This window comes from Colias croceus, chromosome 26, assembly GCF_905220415.1.
Source record: "Colias croceus chromosome 26, ilColCroc2.1".
NCBI classification, from domain to species: domain Eukaryota; kingdom Metazoa; phylum Arthropoda; class Insecta; order Lepidoptera; family Pieridae; genus Colias; species Colias croceus.
The window spans coordinates 6699742-6722124 of NC_059562.1; the positions used below are offsets into that span (position 1 = coordinate 6699742).

At 33.3% G+C, this 22383-nt stretch overlaps 4 protein-coding genes across 4 annotated transcripts in view; 1 reads left to right on the forward strand and 3 right to left on the reverse strand.

Moving 5' to 3' along the window:
• Window positions 1-467: 467 nt before the first annotated feature.
• LOC123703588 lies at window positions 468-5813 on the reverse strand. The gene is made up of 2 exons (XM_045651675.1): window positions 5610-5813; window positions 468-1182 (listed from the first exon to the last, which is right to left on the reverse strand). The coding sequence occupies exons 1-2, from the start codon at window positions 5743-5745 to the stop codon at window positions 605-607; spliced, it is 714 nt and encodes a 237-aa protein (XP_045507631.1). The 5' UTR covers window positions 5746-5813; the 3' UTR covers window positions 468-604.
• Window positions 5814-7135: 1322 nt separating this feature from the next.
• Window positions 7136-13228, reverse strand: LOC123703584 (mitochondrial import receptor subunit TOM40 homolog 1-like). The gene is made up of 8 exons (XM_045651671.1): window positions 12987-13228; window positions 11718-11785; window positions 10999-11190; window positions 10570-10701; window positions 10110-10221; window positions 9669-9745; window positions 9279-9375; window positions 7136-8979 (listed from the first exon to the last, which is right to left on the reverse strand). Exons 1-8 carry the CDS (start codon window positions 13114-13116, stop codon window positions 8840-8842), a joined length of 948 nt encoding a protein of 315 aa, XP_045507627.1. The 5' UTR covers window positions 13117-13228; the 3' UTR covers window positions 7136-8839.
• Window positions 13229-13640: 412 nt separating this feature from the next.
• On the forward strand, window positions 13641-14571 carry LOC123703591 (STING ER exit protein). The gene has a single exon (XM_045651677.1). The coding sequence runs from the start codon at window positions 13695-13697 to the stop codon at window positions 14337-14339; it is 645 nt and encodes a 214-aa protein (XP_045507633.1). The 5' UTR covers window positions 13641-13694; the 3' UTR covers window positions 14340-14571.
• A 1201-nt stretch (window positions 14572-15772) lies between these two features.
• LOC123703580 (muscle calcium channel subunit alpha-1-like) overlaps window positions 15773-22383 on the reverse strand; it is a 62958-nt gene continuing 56347 nt past the window's right edge. Inside the window, exons 42-48 of the mRNA XM_045651664.1 lie at window positions 22235-22310; window positions 22085-22168; window positions 21945-21982; window positions 18224-18324; window positions 17793-17899; window positions 17653-17719; window positions 15773-17405 (exon numbers count right to left, since the gene is read on the reverse strand). Coding sequence (XP_045507620.1) covers window positions 17250-17405; window positions 17653-17719; window positions 17793-17899; window positions 18224-18324; window positions 21945-21982; window positions 22085-22168; window positions 22235-22310 — 629 coding nt within the window. The 3' untranslated portion in view covers window positions 15773-17249. The remainder of the gene's footprint in view (window positions 17406-17652; window positions 17720-17792; window positions 17900-18223; window positions 18325-21944; window positions 21983-22084; window positions 22169-22234; window positions 22311-22383) is intronic.

Here is a 22383-nt window from a genome sequence, read left to right on the forward strand (position 1 = left end):
ACTTCTCGAGCGTTCCAGCGACTTCTCGAGCAGTCGCGGGAATCCGCGCGCCTTCCCGCGATGATTCACGGGTCGCTCTTCATGCACAGTTCACTTTCAACAAAACTCGAGGAAACTTGTGTTCGCAGTGAGAATGGGTATTTTGGATTTAATTATTATTGCACATATAGTGGAAGAAGAAGAGGAAGAGGCCGAAGAGGTAAGGAGGGAAAGATTAAAAAGAAAAAGAAACTTTTGGGTACACGACCTGTGCAAGAAAAGACGTTTGATTGGCCAATTTCAAACATTTTGCACAAATTTAGCATTCATTATGACTATTATAAAATGAACTATGACCAATTTGAAAGTTTGTTGGAAATTCTCAGGCCACATATTGAAAAACAAAATACCAATTATAGATTGGCTATTTCCGCTAAAGAAAGACTATCAGTCTGCCTCACATGAGTAAATAAATAAAAAATATATGGTTCCATTGTATTGTTATTTATTGTTCAAATACACTATTCTAACAAAAAATAGAAAGAAAATTTAGGCAATAGTTCTTTAATAGTCAAAATATGTCGTATCGATATTGGTTTCGTAATCCTCTACGCGCAATACAGAATCAGAGGAAGAGGACCTTTGTTGTGATTTGATTGATTTGACCTTTGGTGTCATCGGCAAGTCTTATTTCCGTTTCATTTATAAGGCGGAAAATTTCGCCCTTTAATTTGGCTTGAATATTTTTAGGCATTGTTTTCACAGTTCGACCCATCGTTATGAAAAAACTAATGGTTGGGTCATGTTCTATTTGCTTTTCTTCAATATATTGTTTGAATAATAAATTTGACATTTTGAGAGGCTGTTCGTTGGATGAAGAGGTCCGGGTTGATAGCTGGGACTGTGGCCGTGGCGACGCTGATAACTGCGACTGTGGACGTGGTGACGGTAATAGCTGCGACTGCGGTCTTGGTGACATATACTGATTTTCGCCATCTGTGGTAATATCTGAATCTTCTGGCGAACTTGATAAATTTGAAATTTGTTTCCTGCTTTTCATGAAGGGTTTTATGAATTCTAATTCTTTCTCAAATTTTAATGGGCGTTCTACTGTTCTAGCTGACCCACTTCTAATCTCTCTTAATAAAATGCCCTTTCTATAACTGTCTCGTAATTTCTTCCAAGACTTTTGGCAATCCTCCACTGAAAATGGCAGTAATATAATTATTAATATAACAATCTTGTTATGTTTTTAATTTTTTACCATGGTAACATATTATATAATCTAGATAATAATATACAGGGTGTAATTAACGGTGTGAACTAAACTTAAAGGGTGAGTTCAGACCATGATTCTGAGTTGACATCCACTGGAATTTTCCGCCGGCATTTTTTCTGCATTTTCTAACAATTTTCTTTGTTATTCCGTCAAAAAAAATATTTTTTTTTTAGATTTCATTGACTTTGTTAAGCAAGAATATACTATTCTCAAAAAAAATAAATAAAAAATACAAGAAAAAAATAAAAAACAAATCTTTTTTTGCGGGAGAGATGTATTCTAATGTTTAATGCATATTTCGCAAGAAAAAATTACAAGAAAGTACACATTAACAAAATTATTAACGAAAAACACAATACCTAAAATATCGATTTACTGTTGCTATTCGGGATAGCAACATTTCCGGTGAACAATTATTCTACTAGATTTCAACTCAGTATAATGGTCACAACGAACCCTTTAAGTATTGTTCACACCGTCAATTACACCCTGTATACACACGGACAAAAGTAGACAAACTACCGGGACTGTTACTCTAGATTTAGATCACTATATCAGTCACCTTTGAGTTTTATATATATAGACTAGTGGTCCGCCCCGGCTTCGCCCGTGGTACCTACATGTTTAAACTATCCTATCTCTCAAGTTAGATCGAACTGCACATGGTGTGTGAATTTTATTATAATCGGTTAAGTGGTTTAGGAGTCCATTGAGGACAAACATTGTGACACGAGATTTATATATATTAAGATATAGATTAGGGATGTAACGATACCGATACCGATATAATCGGCAAGCCGATATATCGGTATCGCCGATTATAAAACAATCGATATCGAAATCAAACAATTCAAAAAACCGCGCCCAATGAACGATGCCGGAGGTCGCCCGCGCGCGGGCACTTTGTTTTCTGAAAATACTCTACCAATAGTAAACTTTGATTACTGATTGTATTTGTATTACTTAAAGTTTAACTGACTTTGTAAAATAATAATACTAAAATAAATGTTTTTCTTGTTAAAGTGAAACTTTTATTACATCGTCTCAAACTTTTTGCTCTGTGTAGCGCATGTCGCGTGACGGTCGAACCGTACGATAATTATCGTACAAATACGATAATTTTGTGCCTAAGTTTCACTTTTACCGTGGTACAACATTTTTTTATAATTTTACCTAAAGTATTGTTATTTTCGTGAATTTTCTTAAAAGATATCCGCAAAATGGACGCGAATAGGCATGTGGACGCGAACAGGCGCAATGACCCTATGTACTGCTAGGTCTCGACGGGTAATGAGTTGGTTCTAGAGTTCAAACCGATCCGATTTTAAATATAAAAGATACAGAGGTATTTCGCCGCGGTATTACGTCAAATTTACGTAAATTGGGCTTCTAGGGTTAAGCAGATTTAACAAAATGGTGTGAAGTTTTACAATAGAATGCGCCGTATGTACATAAACTAACGAATTCTACAATTTGCTGTCGACATCGCAACAATTTAAAGTTTTTAAAGTGAAACTTTTATTACATCGTCTCAAACTTTTTGGTCTGTGTAGCGCATGTCGCGTGACGTACGATAGTTATCGTACAAATACGATAATTAGTGTAAGTTTTTTTTACCGTGGTTTCATAAAACCACACAACGTTTTTTTTTTTCATTTTAATTAAAATGTTATAATTTAATCCTATTACTATTAGAGCGTTTTCACATTATCCGATCCGATATCGGATATCGGATACAATTTGCTCTTTCACATTGTCCGATAAAATCGTTCCGATATCATCATGAGTGTTGCCAGAATTTTTAGAAAAAACTAAACTAAATTGCCAGTTGATAAAAAAGGTATAATTATAAAAAATTGTAATGATAGATCATAGTTGTACAGACATTAAAAATAACTACGTTAAAAAAAAACAACTTCAAAAAAAGAAAAGTAAAATGTAAAAATGTTGTGTGGTTTTATGAAACCACGGTAAAAGTGAAACTTTTTTTCACACTATAGACATTTAACTAAAAATTATCGTGTTTGTACGATAATTATCGTACGGTTCCGAACACTGCTTTATACCTACTCGGCAGCCGACCGTCACGCGACATGCGCTACACAGACCAAAAAGTTTGAGACGATGTAATAAAAGTTTCACTTTAAAAAAGATTTGATGTCATTAATTACTGCATAATATTTAGATATGCTCAGATGTGCTATAATTTACTAAATAGTTTTGATATCGGTAATTTGTATAGTAAGTATATGTTAACACATTATAAATTAAATAAATTTATATCAATACCTACTACAACCTATTATTAGTTAATAGTTTTAGTAATACATATTAGTAAATACCTTTCAAAATCAATTAAATGTATTTTTAGCAAGACGTACCTAGTCATTTAGTCATTTTTTCACTATATTATACAATTATAAAAGTTCATGTAGTACCTATGATAAATTTATTAAGTGATACAATATTTAATGGTACGGGAGCTAGCAACGTTAAAAAAAAAGTCATTTTAGTATAGTTGGGTTTTTGATATACTGTTTCTCTTGATATTTCGGTTAGAGTCCGGGCTGTCTGGCTGGCCGCAGTGGTTGCGTTTAATAGTGCGCATCTTATCTGCACAGGAAAATATCCTTAATTTAAAGTCATTTTTTAACGCGTAATTTTGAATCGTTTGCCTTTAGATAGATCCATCAGACATAATTTTTTTATTGCAAGACGTTTTTTTCGTTGTAAAATAGGTGCCATACGCAATTTTTATTTCAAAATAACTAAAATGTCATCGAAATAAGTGAAATTACATCAACATGAGTCCGCTTAAAAGGTAAGTAATAACTTTATTATTTATATTATATTATCCTTTTTTAATACTTATATTGAATAATTAGTAAACTAATATTTTTAATAGATGGTTTCATATTTATTACACTTTTGGGTATAAATATGAATTTGATGATATTTGTATTTTCTAGTGCTTGATTTTACGCGAGTATTATACATTTTGAAATTAAAGACTTGGGAAAATAATACAATGAATAAATCGCGTTTAAAATCCGTTAAAAAGTCTTTAATTTCTTGATGAAATTTGGTTTTTATCAAGTTTACATTAACGTCCTATTTGAGGTTCGTTGGGAAAAAGGAGGCGATATGGTAGATTGTTGCAATAAAACTGTAAATAGTAAATGAATATTATATATAGTATAAGTAACACAGTGATTACTTATCCTTCACTGGGACTCATGTTGATGGAATTTCACTTATTTCGATGATATTTTAATTATTTTGAAATAAAAATTGCGTCTGGCACCTATTTAACAACGAAAAAAACGTCTTGCAATAAAAAATGTATGTCTAATGGATCTATCTAAAGGCAAACGATTAAAAATTACGCGTTAAAAAATGACTTTAAATTAAGGATATTTTCCTGTGCAGATAAGATGCGCACTATTAAACGCAACCACTGCGGCCAGCCAGACAGCCCGGACTCTAACCGAAATAGCAAGAGGAACAGCATATCAAAGAACCAACTATACTAAAATGCTCACTTGTCAACGTTGCTACCTCCTAGAATATAAGCAATCTTTGTTCACATTTTCTTTTCTTTTTCTTATTACACTGTAATATCCTAAAATAATATTGTCAACCCGTTCAAATTTATTTGTAATATGATTGTTGTAATTTCCTGTAAGTAAAGATACATAAATTATTTTATTGTCATATGCAATTATTTTAGAATTAAGAGTTTTCAAACTTTGTATTCTTTGTTGTAAATTCAAAATAAAAATAAAATCGGTGTGAAATCTCCTCCTTTTTTTGAAGATATAAATCGTATTTTTAATGCCTATAAATACTTAAATGTGTGTTTTCTTAATAAAAAAAGGTTTCTTTTAATAGAAAGGGTTTTAGGTTATGTAAAGCAAAGAATTTTTTTAAAGATTTAGCGCTCTATAAGACTGAAAATACACAAACTAGTACTTTTTTGCTGTTGGTATACTGCCTTTTCGAAAATTGAGTTGGCAACACTGAACATTATCGTCGGATAGCCGCTGGCATATCGGCTATCGGCGTCCGATATCCGATATCGGATCGGATAATGTGAAAACGCTCTTATAAAGGCGAAATTTTGTATGGATGTATGGATGTTTGTTACTCTTTCACTTAAAAACTACTGAACCGATTACAATGAAATTTAGCACACATATAGAAGGTAACTTGGATTAACACATAGGGTAGGTAGGTTTTATCCCGGAAATCCCACGGGAACGGGAACTATGCGGGTTTTCCTTTGAAAACGCGGGCGAAGCCGCGGGTGGAAATCTAGTTTTCAAATAAAAATAATTAAACAAATACATACCAGACATATTCATTTCAGCGCCCACTTTTTGCCAAGCGTTATTTTTAATTTGTTTGTTGCTGTAATGCCTTGATTTGATATTGTACAGGCAGTCGTACATTTGCACCAAATAAATAAGTTTTTCTTCATCCTCCATCACTTCTGTATTCGTTGCACTGCAAGGAAAATGCGAATGCTCGCGCGCACAGACCAAAGAGGATAATATTTCACTACGTTTTACGCGTGCGGGGAGCGGGCGCGAGGGGCGGGATATTGCCAGCGGCCGCTCGAACATTCTCGGGAATTCCCGCGACCTCAGTATTATAGTAATGAAAATAAAGTTAAAATTCATATGGCACTGAACCTGCGCTCCGCTTCGCTGCGCTTCGCCGCTCTTTTGGTGTGAGTTGACCCCTTCTTGCATTTATTGAACTTGTAATGTTTTGTTTCAATCGTTATTTTTGTTTCATGTTGTATTGTTTTAATTAATATTGTACCTATTGTGTCTGTTAATATTGTGGAGTCAAATAAATGATCTTTATATTTTCTTTCTATGTTTTCGCATTTTATTTCCCCGCCCACTTAGTACATTGCCGACTTTTCATTAAAATATGCAATCAAGTTATATTTTCTTTTCTTGACTGTCTTGTCAAGAAAACGGAGAAATACCTAAATAATATAAATACCTATTTTGTGAATGATAGAATGAAACGGTAAATCGTTTGCTGTCTTCGAGTAAAAAAATAACGTCTTTGTTTAGTAAAACATCGAAAAACCACTTAGGTAACGGTTTTTAGATGTAGGCTTGGCGAGGGGATTTTCGTGAAGCGTCCCTCGCGCTCTTATGCTCCACCCAGGGGGCGTAGCCCAAAAGGTGCACAAACACGATTGTATTTCGCCTTAAATTGACGTTTAGCATAGATCCAATATGAGTGCAACTTTCACAGGGGATAATTTCAATATCTGAATGATGTACATTAAAAAAAATTTAACTGGATGGACTGTTAAAATGGATTCGCTTAAAATTACATGAATATTTTCTTTTGGGCGAGGGAATGGTTCTTACTAGCTCAACCGACAGACAGTTTTGCTGTTCATGAGTAAATAGCGTGTTGTTTGGTTAATTTGAATACTCACAATTTTTCATTCTAACAATAATTTACCTATCAACTAGGTATCTAAAATCCTTAAAATACTCATCGAAACTCGTTCTCTTGGTGTGATCAAGTGAAACATGTACATATATCCATACTAATATTATAAATGCGAAAGTAACTCTGTCTGTCTGTCTGTAACTCAATCACGCCTAAACTACTGAACCAATTTGCATGAAATTTGGTATGGAGATATTTTGATACCCGAGAAAGGACATAGGCTACCTTTTATTGCGAAATTTGACCACGGGCGAAGCCGGGGCAGACCTCTAGTATTGTATAAATATTAATATTTGTGTAGGTATATTGTGTGTGAATTGGAAAAACTTAACTAAAGGTTTGGATAGGTATTTACCACCAGGTAAAAGGGGGTTTAGTTAAATAAAACACCAGTTGATTAATTAACATAACTCTATTAAAAATAAACAGTTTAACAACAGGCCCTATTTACAATACGCCATATCTATCTACATTCATACATTGTACATAAGGATGGATAACAGCTGACATGGTCACTTTTATAATGAAAATGCATACAAATAAAGAATTGAATCTAATTGCGATAAATTAAATCTCTTTTGCACTTTTGTATATGAATACTAGAGTTGATTCATTTCTTTATAAGTAACATAGTTTACAATCAAATACAATAGATTTTATATAATATAACTAACAGCCAATATTAATATAATTAACACAATATTTTAGATGAAAATGAATAAACTATTGATGATAAAACAAAATGCATTGAATAATCAAGTTATAAATACTGATTACAATTGTAAAATAATGTGTGCGTGTACTAGTGTACACACGTAAGAAGTGAAACTTCTTTATGACCTTATTTTTCAAAAAATAACTTACTATATGCAACTTTACAGAAATACGTCGAATTACGCGTGGTAGGGATAAGAAAAAGACGGCGCGTAACGGAAAAATGTCACGCGTAACGAAAAAATGTTACACTAAATTTTTTTCCAACCCCGATAAAGAAGTTTCACTTCAAAACTACAATCAAAGATTTATAATAGTGACCATATTGTCATAAATGCCTTTCTGGTGGAAAGCAAAAGAACACACAGAATACCATGTAAACACTTAAAGTATATGTATACAAAATACCTGACCACAAAAATAATATGAATTACTTGCATTCACATACTTTTATCATAATATTTGGTTGATATTAAAATTATAAATTCCAACATTGGGACTGATTCTGTTGTAACCCTGACTGAATTAAAAGAGCAGTCGATCTTTTTTCTGGCAAAATGTAAAAGTTTATCTAATGCTAATATTTTTTCTTCAAACAAACAAAATAATGGAAAAAAACATTGTGAGGAAACCATTACGGAAACCGACATATGCTAAACTGAGCTTGGCCAGTGTTTTAGATTATGGTCTGTACCCTTATCGGAGCCCCATGTCCCAATAGTGGGATCATAATGAGCTGATGATAATGAATAAAAAATGCTATATGATGACATTACAAGTCAAGTAATTTTTAACAGAATCAGTAAAATTTTCCAATTATAAAAGTCAAAGTTCAAAAAATATGTTCTTTGTTTAAGTACAAGGAAATATTGATGTCGTACATTTGTGTAAAACAATTATCAGCTTGTAATGGCAAATAAAATAATTGAGCGAGGCAATTTTATTGATCTGACAATGGCATAAGCGAACTTGCGTAGCATATTTTGTGCTTAAATGTTGTTTGTATATTAATGAAATTCAATATGATGGTTTATTCGAACAAGATCATTGTATACTAAAATTATACACATATTTCAATATATTGGCAAAAGCAGGTGACCTCTTAACAGCATTTGGGAGGTTACATTATACAAAGGAGCGTGTGTGCCGAGCACACGTGTCAGAAGTGAAACTTCTTTGGCAAGATGCAAAGATACCAAAATCGTCGCCTTACTCTATGATGCGACGGTATAGCCATGACGGGACCTTGTAATTTTACTCTCAAAGAAGTTTCACTTCAAAAATCTTCAGCGTACAGAAACAAATCGAACCGTTATCATTTCGACGACTCACACAAACACACAGTTGGGTATCACTAACACTGCACTAACACAAACACTGTCACTAGCCGATGATCAGGCCGCAGCCGAACTTGAACTGCTGCTTGGCCTGGTTCGCCATGCCCGAGAGCGCGAACGTGAACGGGAGCGGCTGCAGCTTCTTTTCGAGGACTGCGCCTATGTTCCAGTTAGAGTCTACCATACCTGGAATTTTAGAATTAGATATGAGAAATGGATAAATTTGAATTATAATAATTATTTCTAACAATGAGATGCTTATTTAATATGCAAAGATAGTGTCTTTAAATTTTTTACATTTAATTATTATTTAATATCAATAACTCTTGGAGTGTAAATATTAAAGATATTGGTATAGAATCTATACAATTGCAAAATGGAAACATTGTGTTTTTGAGTGTTTCTTTAATTTGATGTCGTGATGTTTCCTTTTGTTAAGATTAAACTAGATGTACTTAATTGCAATATTGTAATGCTTGTAATACCTCTAAAGACCAGCTCTGCCTTGGGTATGGTGACCTGGTAGCCGATGGTGCCCGTCGACTCCATCCCTCGGAACGATGTGTCCATTTCTGCTACCACCTGAAGATTTATACGAAACATTGTTACTGTTATGGCTTTCTCATTAATTATCTGATAAACTTATGTACAATCCTGAATCATAGCCAAAGGACTAACAAAGAATATATCAATAGTTTCAGAAGTGGTTGATGATTATTATTTATCATTATACAATGTACAAATTCTATACAAATATTATTAAACTTGGACATTCACATACAGTACGGTCTAACTTAATATTTTAAATTAGTTGTTTTATTGATTTTTTATATACATAGCGCCGTAAAATTAATAAATATAATACATATACTCACTTGCAACTGTTCACTGGCCTGTTTGAAGTAGCACACGTGGAAGCTGGCCGGCCCTAATGTTGCCGACACTTCGGAATCTGCAATACAATACATGCAATACAATACATGCAATACAATACATACATAGCAAATAAATACTAATATAAAGAGTATTTTGTGTACCTAATAAGTACATGTATTTCGCAAAAAAATCGAAAATGTTCGTTTAGCAATAAGAACTCACGCGTTTTTATTTTTATAATATTCGTGTATTGGTTCTAACGAAAACAATCACGTTTTACTTAAATCATTTACAGGAAAATTTATTATTTTTTAAATTTATTAATTTTAAAAGCCGCAATTGATTTTATATGATTTTTAATATTGTATCAAGTTACATCGTTTTATAAAAGTTTGAGTTTATGATTGCCACTACGATGTACACAATAATATTATACTAACCGTCCATAGTGTATCTTGCGGCTGCGGACACGATAGCGATCTCTCCGCCCATGACTCGCGCGCTCGACTGGTACACAAGCTCCGCGCCCAGCGCCAGCCGCTTGCTCACCGACTGCAATAATTCAATTATATACTAGATGCTTTAATAGTTTTGTAAATTATTAATAGTTATTCTCCTAATCCAGAATGGAAAAATCAATCAAATCAATAATCATTAAAACCTGTTCTTTGAGCAAAAAAGAGCAAAATTCGTTTTATGGCTCTGATAAAAATGCACAGGTTGCTTTGTAACAATCATAAAAATATCACGTCGCAAAATTCGTGTTGCGTTCAAACAAGTTTATTATTATTTATTTAGACATGCACACATTTTAAAAATTAATTCATTAACCACAACATGATGATTTGGCATTTATTACTACCTAAAAACTTAACAAATAAAATAATAAAAATTGCCCACCTGCAAGTAATGTCCAACAACAACAGCTGACTTTTCACTAAAGTCTGGTTTACCAAACGCCATTGCTAATGTATAATCCGACCCTTTGTACTCCAACGTGCCTTGTGTGGCTGTTAGCTTGCATTCTTGAATCTGAAAACATATATTTTTCAGTAAGTTAACATATTTTGATTTTTGAGTATATTTGTAAATTTATTTTGTGGGATATAGTAAGTAATTTGTTTAATTACTTCATTTTTATGGAGTAGAAATAGAATTGTTTATAGCTATTTTAATTAGGTTTCATGTCATGGTTTTTTAATTTCACTTATTTTGTTAGTTTTGTAATTTCAATTTACAAGAATAATAGCGATAACATCTTTAAGCTTCATCATTACTTATATGTTAAGTAACTTACAGTTTAAAACATATAAATAACATAAGACATACCTGTGCAGCAGCTTTAAGCCGCACTTCAGGAGTCAACTGGTGTATAAAGTTAAAGTTAACATTGCCGGCCGGGTCCACGTCACCGAGCACGACAGGGAAGGCCTCGGTGGGGGATATCTGCTTTGTCCCAATGTATGTCGCTCCTAACTTGTAGCCGTTCTGTGCGGAACTCATTGTTAGCGTGTGCGACATCTGGAATGTAATGTTTGGTTCATCTTATGAAAATATTATGCAAAGCAAATATAAAAATCTATAAATTATTTTTAATCTCGTTAGTATATTATGCAAAGCTTTTTAAATGAATGAAGAGTGAAAATAAGTATGTTTTGGTTGGTTATGACAATATAATATAGATAAGATTAGATTATTAACAATTTAGCTTTGATTAAGAGATTTACCATTACTTTAATTAAAACAGAGATGTAACTGGGTATGGGTATAATTCATCTATATATAAATGAAACTTGTTTCCCGTTGTCATGGCATCACGTGTGAACAGGTGGACCGATTTTGATAATCCTTTTTTATTATTATATTCCTTGAAGTACAAGGATGGTTCTTATGAAGAGAAAATATAAATATGTACCATGGGCGAAGCCGGGGCGGACCGCTAGTTATTGATATTACTTTAATTTGTAGTCATAAATATGGAAGTATACAATTTTATGAAATAAATGTAATATTTTAGATTCAGCTAGAGGTAACAAAAGTGAATTTACCTGGAAGTGATTGGATATTCCCCTGTTCACCATCAGTTTACCACCTTCAAAGTTCACCGGCATTACATCTGAAATATTTTACAGCATGTGATGATGTGGTGAAATATTAAACATACCGCTTTTTGCATTGTCAGGTGTAGTTATTACAATCATTGATTTTTATGTCTGTATAATTTCAATTACATACTACCACATTTCATAGTAGTTTTTGTATGAAAGACTAGCTGTTCCCCGCGGTTTCACCCGCATTTCTCCGCTCCTGTTGGTCTTAGTGTGATGATATATAGCCTATAGCCTTCCTCGATAAACGGGCTATCTAACACCGAAAGAATTTTTCAAATCGGACCAGTAGATCCCAAGATTAGCGCGTTCAAACAAACAAACAAACTCTTCAGCTTTATAATATTTGTATGAAAGATTTAAAAGGAAAATTGATCCAATCAAACTAGCCTCTGCATAATAATATATTGCATGAGTAGAATGTAACTTATTATTATACAGTATACCATACTTTGTAAATATATTTAGTTTTAATACTGTCTTAATAGATGAGGAAAAATGTAAAGACTTTAACAAGTGAATGATGAATAAAATATTTTTTATAACACAGATTTAATCACTAATAATAATCTTGTGTAACTAATACCTACAACATAGTACATATAAAAAAGTTTTTTTTTGTAGGTTTACAGTAATAAATTATTACTGACATTCCTTTAATTACAAATGTGTAATATGGAATTATACATTTTTTTAGTTTCAGCTAGACATAAGGAATATTATCAACATTAAATTAAATTTTCAAATAGTCACAAGTTTTTATCAAAACAATACATAAATGTATGATTTTTATTTTTAAAGGTAATTTAGTGTCGACAATAAATAAACTTGAACTGATTTATTTACCAAATCGTTTGTTTTTTTATTGAAACATAGGTAGGTATATGAAGTTAGAATTATTGTTCTAAGAAATTTAGGTTAGGCCTTATTATTAAATAAATAGCACTTATAAGATTTGGGAGCATTTTATATGGAAATGCACTTAAATTAGCAAAACGTTTAGCAAATACTGTAATTTCGTAATACAATTTATCGTATTGAGTGATATTACATCACAAGGTAACCAAACTTTATGGTGATAGCCTACTTTTGATTATACAAGTATGTTTCTGAATGAAATGTTTACAAAATTATAAGAAATAAGAATATCTTGCTCCGGTATCTGTTCTTACTGTCATAAATTGAGTAATTTGTGCATAAAATTCTTACCTTTGGTCTTTTTGTGCAATTCATCTAAAGTTCCTGGATTTTCACGTTTGTTTGCATCTTCTAAATTTTTAATGTCGGTGCTGGTTAACCCTGAGTTGGAAACACGGAATCGGCTTGTTATACCACCCATTTCTTAAGGAAAATCTGTTTACTTTTCCTAAATTCCACAAAAATCAATGAACATGTGCAATGAAACACAATTCGGTGGAATAAAAGACAATCGGTGCAAAATTGACATATGGTAATACCAACATGTATCAGACAAGTACCAACACGGAACTATATACATGAGTACCAACATAAAATTTACTAAAGTATCATTAGAATAATAACTTCTTGTCTATGATAAGTTCCTAGAATACAGAATTCTTGTAGTACCTATTCATTTATTAAATCAATAATTTAAACCAAATTAAACCGTGTAATCAACATAGAAGTAGATAAGGAGAAGAAAAAAGACAATATTACAAAACCATTGCATACCTATTTATTTTTTATGCAACCAACCACAGCAACCAACACACATTAGAAAATGACACTGACGGCTGAGTGCTGATATTTGACAAGTGACAACAAACATTGGAATTTTGGAAATTCTGATTGATTTTGAACTACCTAATAATTTATCGTCTTATTTAAATTATTAGGTAATTATAAATTCCTAACTTAAGAACCTAACCGTAACCGTGCGGATTAAATCACATAAGAATGCCTAAAGTAGTGTCAAGGAGTATCGTCTGTTCGGACATTAAAGATCAGGAGGAGTACAATGAAACGAAACCACTGCACATTTATTATTGTTTATGTGGCCAAATGTCCCTCATTCTAGATTGTACACTAGATAGACTTCCACTCAGGCCCACAGACGGCGCAAGAGTTATAGATGGCTCAAAACACGCGCATAAAATAACATCAGATCCAGACGAAACAGTGTATTTGAAACGTGAAAAAGGAATCGAGAGGCAATACAGGTTAAAATGTAAGAAATGTGCTATTCCAATATATTACAAGCACGACCAAGAGAGCAATGTAGTGTTTATAATGGATGGAGCACTAGTTCAAACAGTGGGTGAAGTTACAGACATATATAAGCAAGTAGCATTGGCTCAGCCCAAGAAAATTATGGTCACAAAACACACTAAGAACATGGGTAAGTTCAGTTCTGTGACAGTGTCCACTATAGACGAGGAAGAAGATGAAATTGAAGCTCGGGAAGTAGCAGACAGTTATGCTAATAATGCTAGAATAATTGAGAAACAGTTGGAAAGGAAAGGTATGAATAAGCGTCAGGCTGAGATGCCTGCTCAGAGCTCTACAGAAAAGAGAGTTAGAGGCACACTAATAGATAAATAGATCAATATCTTTAAATAGCCAGTTAAAACAGAATGTAATGACATTTGGAAGTATGTATATGATGTACAAATTTACGTTTAAACTATTTGTATACTGATGAAATCCATTCATTTCTAAATCGAAAAGAAAAAATAATATATGTAATGAAGTCACATTTTAAATAGGTATTTTAAAATGAATACCAGCCAAACACTGATTTGTAAATATGTGTGATAATAAAGTATTGCTCCCATGCAGTTGTTTAATTATCTTACCTTTACTCACATAAGGACATTATAATAATTAATGTAGAAAAAAAACAACAGTTGAGATTTCTTTTTTTTTTATTTATATGAAAACAACTTTACAATATCATTTTAAACAATAAATATAGATAATAATTAAAAATTTTTCAATTCAATATGACTGATGGAGTAAATATAATTTTTTTTAATAGTAATATATTTACATTGTGTCTGTTTCAAAGTGAAAACTTAAAATAATAGAATTTTTCATATTTTGCTGCTTCTGTTGGATGATAAAATGGATAGCTAAATATTTTCGTAGGTTTTGAACGTTAATCAAACTTTGAAGCAAGGAATTTCTTTATTTTTCTAATATAAAGACAAAAAAAAAAAAACTATTTTTTGCTAGTACATTGCAACTGCCAAAAATTAAAAAAGGTATGTAGTATTCATGGAAGCATTTACATTATTTTCTGACTCCTGTGGTTTCTATTTAAATTTAAAACAATGGTTTCAACTAGACACAAAATAACAATAGAAATTTAATTATTCTAGCTTTTAATCGAAATATAAAACTCATTAGAAAATTCAAATTTTTAAAGTCAATCATTTTGTACAATATTTACAATCATTGAACAATTTTATAATATATATACTATTTAATTTTGCATAACGCATTTTGTCTAGCCTGTAATGTGACCGATATATTAAGCCTAAGGTATTATCTGTATATTTTATCAGACAAAAAGAAATTGTGCTATGGCGCCACACAACGTAAAACATAGTTTTCTTATTTTCACTCACAGCTGATAATACAATTTTCAAAGTCTATTATTGATTTCATAATCTTTAAGAGTGCCTTCAACAATATTTAGTAACACGGAAGGTGTAAATAATAACACTTTTGGATTTTAAATATAATCTATAAACTATATGGGGTAGACAACAATTTTAATTATAGACTTTAAAGTATAAAATTAACAATTAAAACACCATACGGCAGATACTTACTAAGAAATATTTTAACAATAGATTTTCTAATAAATTCACGCAAAATCTCAAAAAAATAAATACTTGGCACCTAATGTAATGTTTGGAAGCATTGCATACAGGATGGTGAAAGGCTCAATATAGACACCATCCTGTATACCTATTTGTGCGTGAAGGTTACTTTGAAACCATGTTCTAAAAGAACATGGTTTCAAAAAAAATCTAAAAAAGATTCCTTTTTAGTTAACAAAGTATAAATATAGGTGTTGCAGATTAGGAAGGAAGGAACAATGATGTTTGGATAAATCTTAACCCTAAGGAATGTGATTTGTGGTAAAACGGACAAAATTGATAATATATTTAATAATAATTTAAAATTTACACCGATTTTAAAAGGGCACTTACTAGGGGAATCCCTACACCTACAGCGATTAACTTGCAACACCGAACATTTCAAAAAGTACGTATATCATTCAGTGTTGCAAGTTTTACAAATTTAATTCTATCTACACATTATTATGAATACTATCGCCGATTTATTTCTGAGTTTTTGCGAGATATAATATATTTTTATGTGCCGTTTTTACTGTCTTTTCATTTTTTTATTCTTTTTTACAAAATGTAAACGAATGGAAGGAATTGGTTGTTTCTTGGATCTTTTAAAGTTTAAATAATGAGTTATATTTACTTTTGGTACATCGCAATTTTTTCTAATACCATGATCAACATGGATACTGCATGAGATTTTATAACAGTACCTAAAGTTCAATAACGTATTTCACTACAAATAGCTAAGATATTTTAAAGCTGTTTCTAATCAATCTCAGCATTTTCTTTAGTCTCAGTACCTAATCGGATTTTTATAAGTATAATATAATGCATATTATTTTTTACAAAATTGCGGGTAGTATGAACATTTTCTTTGATCCATTGAATGAGAGTGGAGGAAGGCAGGTCAAGAAATACGTATTATAGGACTATAAAAACTGTTTAAAATATATTTTTACAATTAAGTCTTTAATTTTATATTGTCATTAGACTTCTGATTTAGAATAAACGTCCGGAGTAGGTACAAATAGTTACGGTAGAACATTTAAATTAAAAATGTCTAGCAACACTACGTTCAGTCTGGCTGTATCAAGGGATTTTTAAGACTAGTCAGGCCTAATGTGCTAACTAGTTAATTTTTAGATTACCTCATTTCTAATACTGAAATCGTATTTCTAATAGCGGTCGTAGGTATAAGTCGCTATTGGAAATGTCCAACCAGAAAATTTCTATCATTAAAACTAAGAAATAGACTTCAAGTCCGAACATAAAATGTATTAGAAATATTCGGTATATTATCTTTCGTACACATTCCAATAAAGTGAGTTTTATATACGCAAGTGTAAATTTCTCGCCGCTTTTAAAGTTGTAACAATTTATCATAAAGAAACAGAAGGGAAATCAAACGGAACTTCCGAAACCTTACGTATAAAATTTAAACCTACTCTACGAATCTCACTTTGTATACACAGTTATTCTAAATAGTACCTAATTTGTTCCGCCCGGTCGTGTCAAACGATCGTCAAAAAGTCTAGAGATAAAGGTAGGGTAATAAAATCAACGAAAATTTGAGCATGACCACCTAAAGTAGAGTAGAGGGTGGACGTGGTAGAGTTGGGCCAGTTTGGCCAGGGCAGTTAGAGCGTCGTTAGACGAGCACCGGCGTGCGCTTGCGGCGGGTGGGCCGGTGGGGCGGGGGGCGCGGGGGTGGAGGTGGGGCGCGTGCTATAACCGCTGGCTGGGCTGGTGCAGCGGGTGCTGCTGCCGCGCCAGCACTACGCCCTATAACAGTCCAAGTGGCCCCCTATACATTCGTTATGTAGTGTGCACTCGCTGATCAGTGTAACTTCATTGTTTCAAGAGACAGACCCTTCTTCTTCTTCTCTTTGTCCGAGAAGAAGAAGAATTTGTGACAGATTGGCCATTTAATATCATATATTGACACCCTATGGCCATAGAAAACAAATTTTCAAGAAGACTTATTTAATTTTGAATGGATAGATGAAAATAAAGAAGAGAGTTCAAAGTTAAAATTCGGTAAAAATACTTACAACTGATGGTTGTTGATTCTGTGCATGTTTTATATTTCTTTCTTGTATCATTAATTGATGAGCCGCCCTGGAAAGTATTTGAATTATTATTTTCAATGTTATTTAAAAAAACCAACCCATTTATAGAATAGTCTCCATACCTATCCATCTGTTCTTGTGTCATATCCAATGCTTCTTGCATTTCTCTTGATGTATTTCTAACAAACTCTGGATCGCAATAATCTCCTAAGCCTTGTTCTGTTAGTACCTGTTACGTAACAATTTTTGTCATTAGAATTCATTAGGTTTTTCGAAAATGGTTATCAAGATCTCAATTGTGATCTCAATCATTCCATAATTTAAAGAGGTTTTATGTTTTTGTTTCCAAATTTGTAAAAATACCTTTTACTGCAACTTAATGACCAAAAAATAATAATTAACACATTGTTTATCAGGGATAGAATAATAATAACATACAACCCTAAAAAAGAAGATGAGAAATAGCATTCCAGAAAAAAAAGAAGAGTAGGCCACTTCTTTTATCTTAGCATTTAATTTAAATCTTGACACATATCTTGGACACAATCCTTACCCTGGTGACCAAGCTCTCAGCGGACCCCACCACGGGCACCGACGAGCTGTTCCGGGGGCTGCCCGGCAGCGACATCACCCCCCGCCCTGTGCTGTCACCGCCTGTTGTTTGTACCATCTTTTATTGCTATTCTCTTTAATTATTTATTGGGGAAAGGTTAATTTTGAAGAAAAATATACTGGGGGTTTCCGTGACCTTTTATTATAGCAGTAACGTAACGGCACCAGTCTTGTACAGATTAAGGAAAAAAATCAAGTTTTTTGGAAATTTCTCATAGGTTTTTTAACTTTATTGGATATTGTTTTTGAATACCTTTAGTTCAATGTTAGTTTAACATAACCATTGTTAGAAAAAAGATTACAATGCATAAATAATAAAGTTATTTATAAATTAAAAAACCACTTTTTTGCACCAGTGTTGGACAGTTAAAATCTAATGATGGACACCCAGTTTTGGACAACATCCAGTTATGAACACCCAATTATGGACTGTACCTAAAGTTGTTTCTCCAGTTATTTACACTTGGAGAAGACATAGTTATCAATAAATTCTTGCAAATGATGATTGGAATACAATAAATCTGGGATGTATTCATAAAAAATAGTATTTATTAATTATTTTGCATACTTATAATATTTTAAACAGTCTTAATTTCCATTTTCTAGGCAAAAATTGGACAAAGGCATCGTTAAATAATCTGAGTTGTGTCCGTTAAGAAAAAAACAATATGGGTTCTCAATAAGTCAGGGATGAAAAATATAACTAAAAAAAGTACTGCCACACATCCATCCATTTTGGGAACTCTTCTTCTTCGTCGTATCACTCTAGTCAGAGCGAAGGTGGTCAACATGAGGTTTGAAGGGTAGATGTTACCCGCTTCACGATGTTCCACCATATCTCTCTGTTTCCTGGCATTCCGCTACACTCGTGAAGTGAACCGCCAATAGCAGCCTTAATCTGATCGATCCATCGATATGGATTCCAAATTGTAGCACGAGTCAAAAAGCTTCTTTTAAACTGTTGTCAAGATGGTGCGGATTAATGTGCTGTATGGTGGTGGAATTTAGCAGCAGACAGCGATCCAAACAGTTCATCAGAGATGATAGATGCGTTACAATGCGCATAAGGATGCGATTTATCTACGCAGTGATAGAGAATGAAGCCAAGAACGAGTCGCACAGCACATAATGACCCATTGTTCTAAAATATATTCTTCATGTTCAGATATATATTGTGTTGTTGGACCCATTGAGCAGACCTTAGGACTTTTAACTGATAGTTTATTGTGCAAATTCATTCTTGGCACTTCAAATCCTTCAGCGGCTTTTGTTACTTTATCCCTATTATTAAGGGCATTGATTGCATTACCAATTTGTCGGGGAGTGTAATTTTAACAAAAAATATCAATGTCCATTATAGGAACCAAAGCAAATCCAGTCATGGACAATTGTTGTACAATGTTGGAACCCTGTGTTCGAAATAGTCGTGATAGGTATATTATTAATCAGAAAGAAAAGACAATATAGAAAAGCGCATGTACTTAATATCTTAAAAAAAAGTTTATTTTGGACATATGTCCATAAATGGACATACCCATAGAATTAAATCCAGTTATGGACACTGAAGAATTTTATTTAAACAACATAACCTAACATGATACTAAATAGTGTAATATTTCGTACACTTAACTACTATGAATAAAAGTAATATCAAATTTTGCTAAGATTTATACAAAAATTCTTATAAACAAAATTGTGTCCTCACTTCCTTAAGGATTTCCTTAGTAAAAACGGATTTCTTAGAAAGGAGTCGCAGTAACTAAACATAAAGTTATGCCATCTTCAAACATTTTGACCGAATAAGATGAAGTGTCGTATTTTGATAGCTTATGAACCAAACTTTTATTGTAAGTATTGCAAAATTACATAACGTTAATTTTGGACTTATTATTTAAATTTAATATTTATTTTGTCCATTACTGGATGCTTGTCCACCACTGGTGCCGTTACCTTATTAATTCAAAAAGATGATACTAAAATGGTCTAAAAAGATAGAAATGGTCTAATTGCTATTCTTCTCAAGGATTAAAATGTTCTAATTTCATTCTATTTACATTTGGAAGTCTATTCTTGATTGGAACCTTTTCTATTCTATATTTTCTAACTTCAGAAGCGTAAGCTAGCCCTAAAATCTATTAAACTAAAGCAGTGATTCTAAATAGCAATGATTTCATTATCTCTATAATTTGCTCTCGTGGCAACTTTTCAGTTTTCTATATCTTTTTCGTGCAATTCTTGAACTAAGCTCAGTCGGAGTAGGTACCTCCCTAGCTAGACTAAAGGCCTCTAATGTTAATTCTAGACTATTATTAGCTTCTATATATTTAATTTTTTTAGTGGATTACTTTACATGCTGCTCTTCGTGTTACGGAAAACTGAGTGTTGATTTTTAAAAGATAGTTAGAATGAGTGTTTTATTAATTAACGTGTAGAGTGCTTTGTGTTCAATAATGTGAAACATAACTTTTGGTGGTGAAAATCTAAGAAAGTATGAGATTTGCAAAAGCGATGTGTTGTTAGTGAATTGTCGCGGTCCATTTAAAGTCATGGTACTCAATATTGATTATTTCCGGCAGAGCTTCCTGTAAAGCTTAAATATAAATTAGTGCACATTGATGAAATGCTCAGTAGAAAGTTTCCTTTAATATTTTTTCTTATTACAGTTTCAACTGCTAGAATATAAATTTTGTAATACATTAAAATTGTAATTATTTCATTACTGTAGGTATAAAACTAGAAAGGATAGGTTTGTCAGGATTTGTATATCAAAGTCATAATTTATTTGGCCTCATTGATAATTTAAACTCAAAATATTCAGTAGTTGCTATTTGAACGAATAATTTGTTTATAAAATTATAGATTTTTATTGTTGCATCATACAATTAATTAAAACCCACAATGATTAGATTATAATCATTTCTACATCATTATGATAATGTAGAACTTTTTCCAATCATGTTTCCCAAAAAATAATATAACAATGACTTGTAACTTTGATGTACACGTCCCGTCGCAAAGGAAACTTCCTCCACCTGTGTCGTGCGGCTCTACTTGTCGCTGCGGCGGCGCATGCGAGGCCGCGCCCGACGACGCGCTGCGCACCATCCGACCTGCCGCGCCGCGCGCACAGCGACCACTGCGCCGCCCCGCGCTCCATCCGGCCGCTACACCCCCCGCGCCGCCCGCCCCGCGCCCCGCACTCCCCGCAACCACTCCCCCCGCTCCCCCGGCCCCCGCGCCCCGCCCGTGTGAGAACGCGAACGGCAGCTTGGCGGCCGCATTGTATCCGTATAGGGTCATCGTCCGACACTCCGCTGCTGGAGTTATCTCCCCCGCCAGTAACGGCGATATCTTTGGCTGTATCGTATCTGGAGATGGCGATTTTTCTTCGGGAGACGCTACGCGAGGTAAAGTCAGTTTCTCTATTGAGGCGTTTTCTTCTGGATGTATCTTCTGTCTGACGCTAGGTTTTGCTGTAGGATCCGGGGTGGATAAGTAGTTGACGCAGCCGAACGCAAGGCCGATCTGACCGAGCATCTCCGGGTAGTTGGCCCGCTGGTTGCTGTCCGGTGAGCGTGCGCAAGGCGTTAGTGGTTAGTTAGTTAGTGTTAGTGCGGAAGGGCTAGGCTACGGAAATCACTCGAAAATCACACGTTAACTACCTTGATAAATAGCGTTCTTTAGATTGTTTGTTGTTCTTCTGCAATACAATAAGCGATGTTCCATGAGTTTACTCGTATTATAACCATCAAATTTGTTATTACACTTTATTATACTACGTGTTACTGTATTAAGTACTTACTCGAGCACTTGGTATATCTTTTCCGATTCTCCATTTAATATTAACGGCCGCATCGGTATCTGTTCTTTTGGCTGTCCGTTCGCCCTGTACATTATTAAAAACAATTAAAAACTATTCTCCCACTAGTAAATCTAAGAAATCAATACTTACAAGTTAGGTGTGAGAGGCAGTGGTCCAACTCCATATTCCTTCTGCATCATAGAACTAAGATGATTACCAACAGCTTCTGCAAATTCAAAGGGTACTTTAAATCACGAAGAATAATCAAACGCAAGTTTATTTTACATTTTATCCGTATA

What these genes read in the sequence shown, in the direction of transcription:
- LOC123703588 (XM_045651675.1), bottom strand. Translation starts at nt 5,745, where the DNA reads ATGGAGGATGAAGAAAAACTTATTTATTTGGTGCAAATGTACGACTGC. An exon ending in CGCTGAAATGAATATGTCTG is followed by an intron (nt 1,183 to 5,609) that starts GTATGTATTTGT and finishes TGCCATTTTCAG; the next exon opens with TGGAGGATTGCCAAAAGTCT.
- LOC123703584 (XM_045651671.1), bottom strand. Translation starts at nt 13,116, where the DNA reads ATGGGTGGTATAACAAGCCGATTCCGTGTTTCCAACTCAGGGTTAACC. An exon ending in GAATATCCAATCACTTCCAG is followed by an intron (nt 11,191 to 11,717) that starts GTAAATTCACTT and finishes ATTACATTCCAG; the next exon opens with ATGTCGCACACGCTAACAAT. An exon ending in CGCAAGATACACTATGGACG is followed by an intron (nt 9,746 to 10,109) that starts GTTAGTATAATA and finishes ATTGTATTGCAG; the next exon opens with ATTCCGAAGTGTCGGCAACA.
- LOC123703591 (XM_045651677.1), top strand. Translation starts at nt 13,695, where the DNA reads ATGCCTAAAGTAGTGTCAAGGAGTATCGTCTGTTCGGACATTAAAGAT.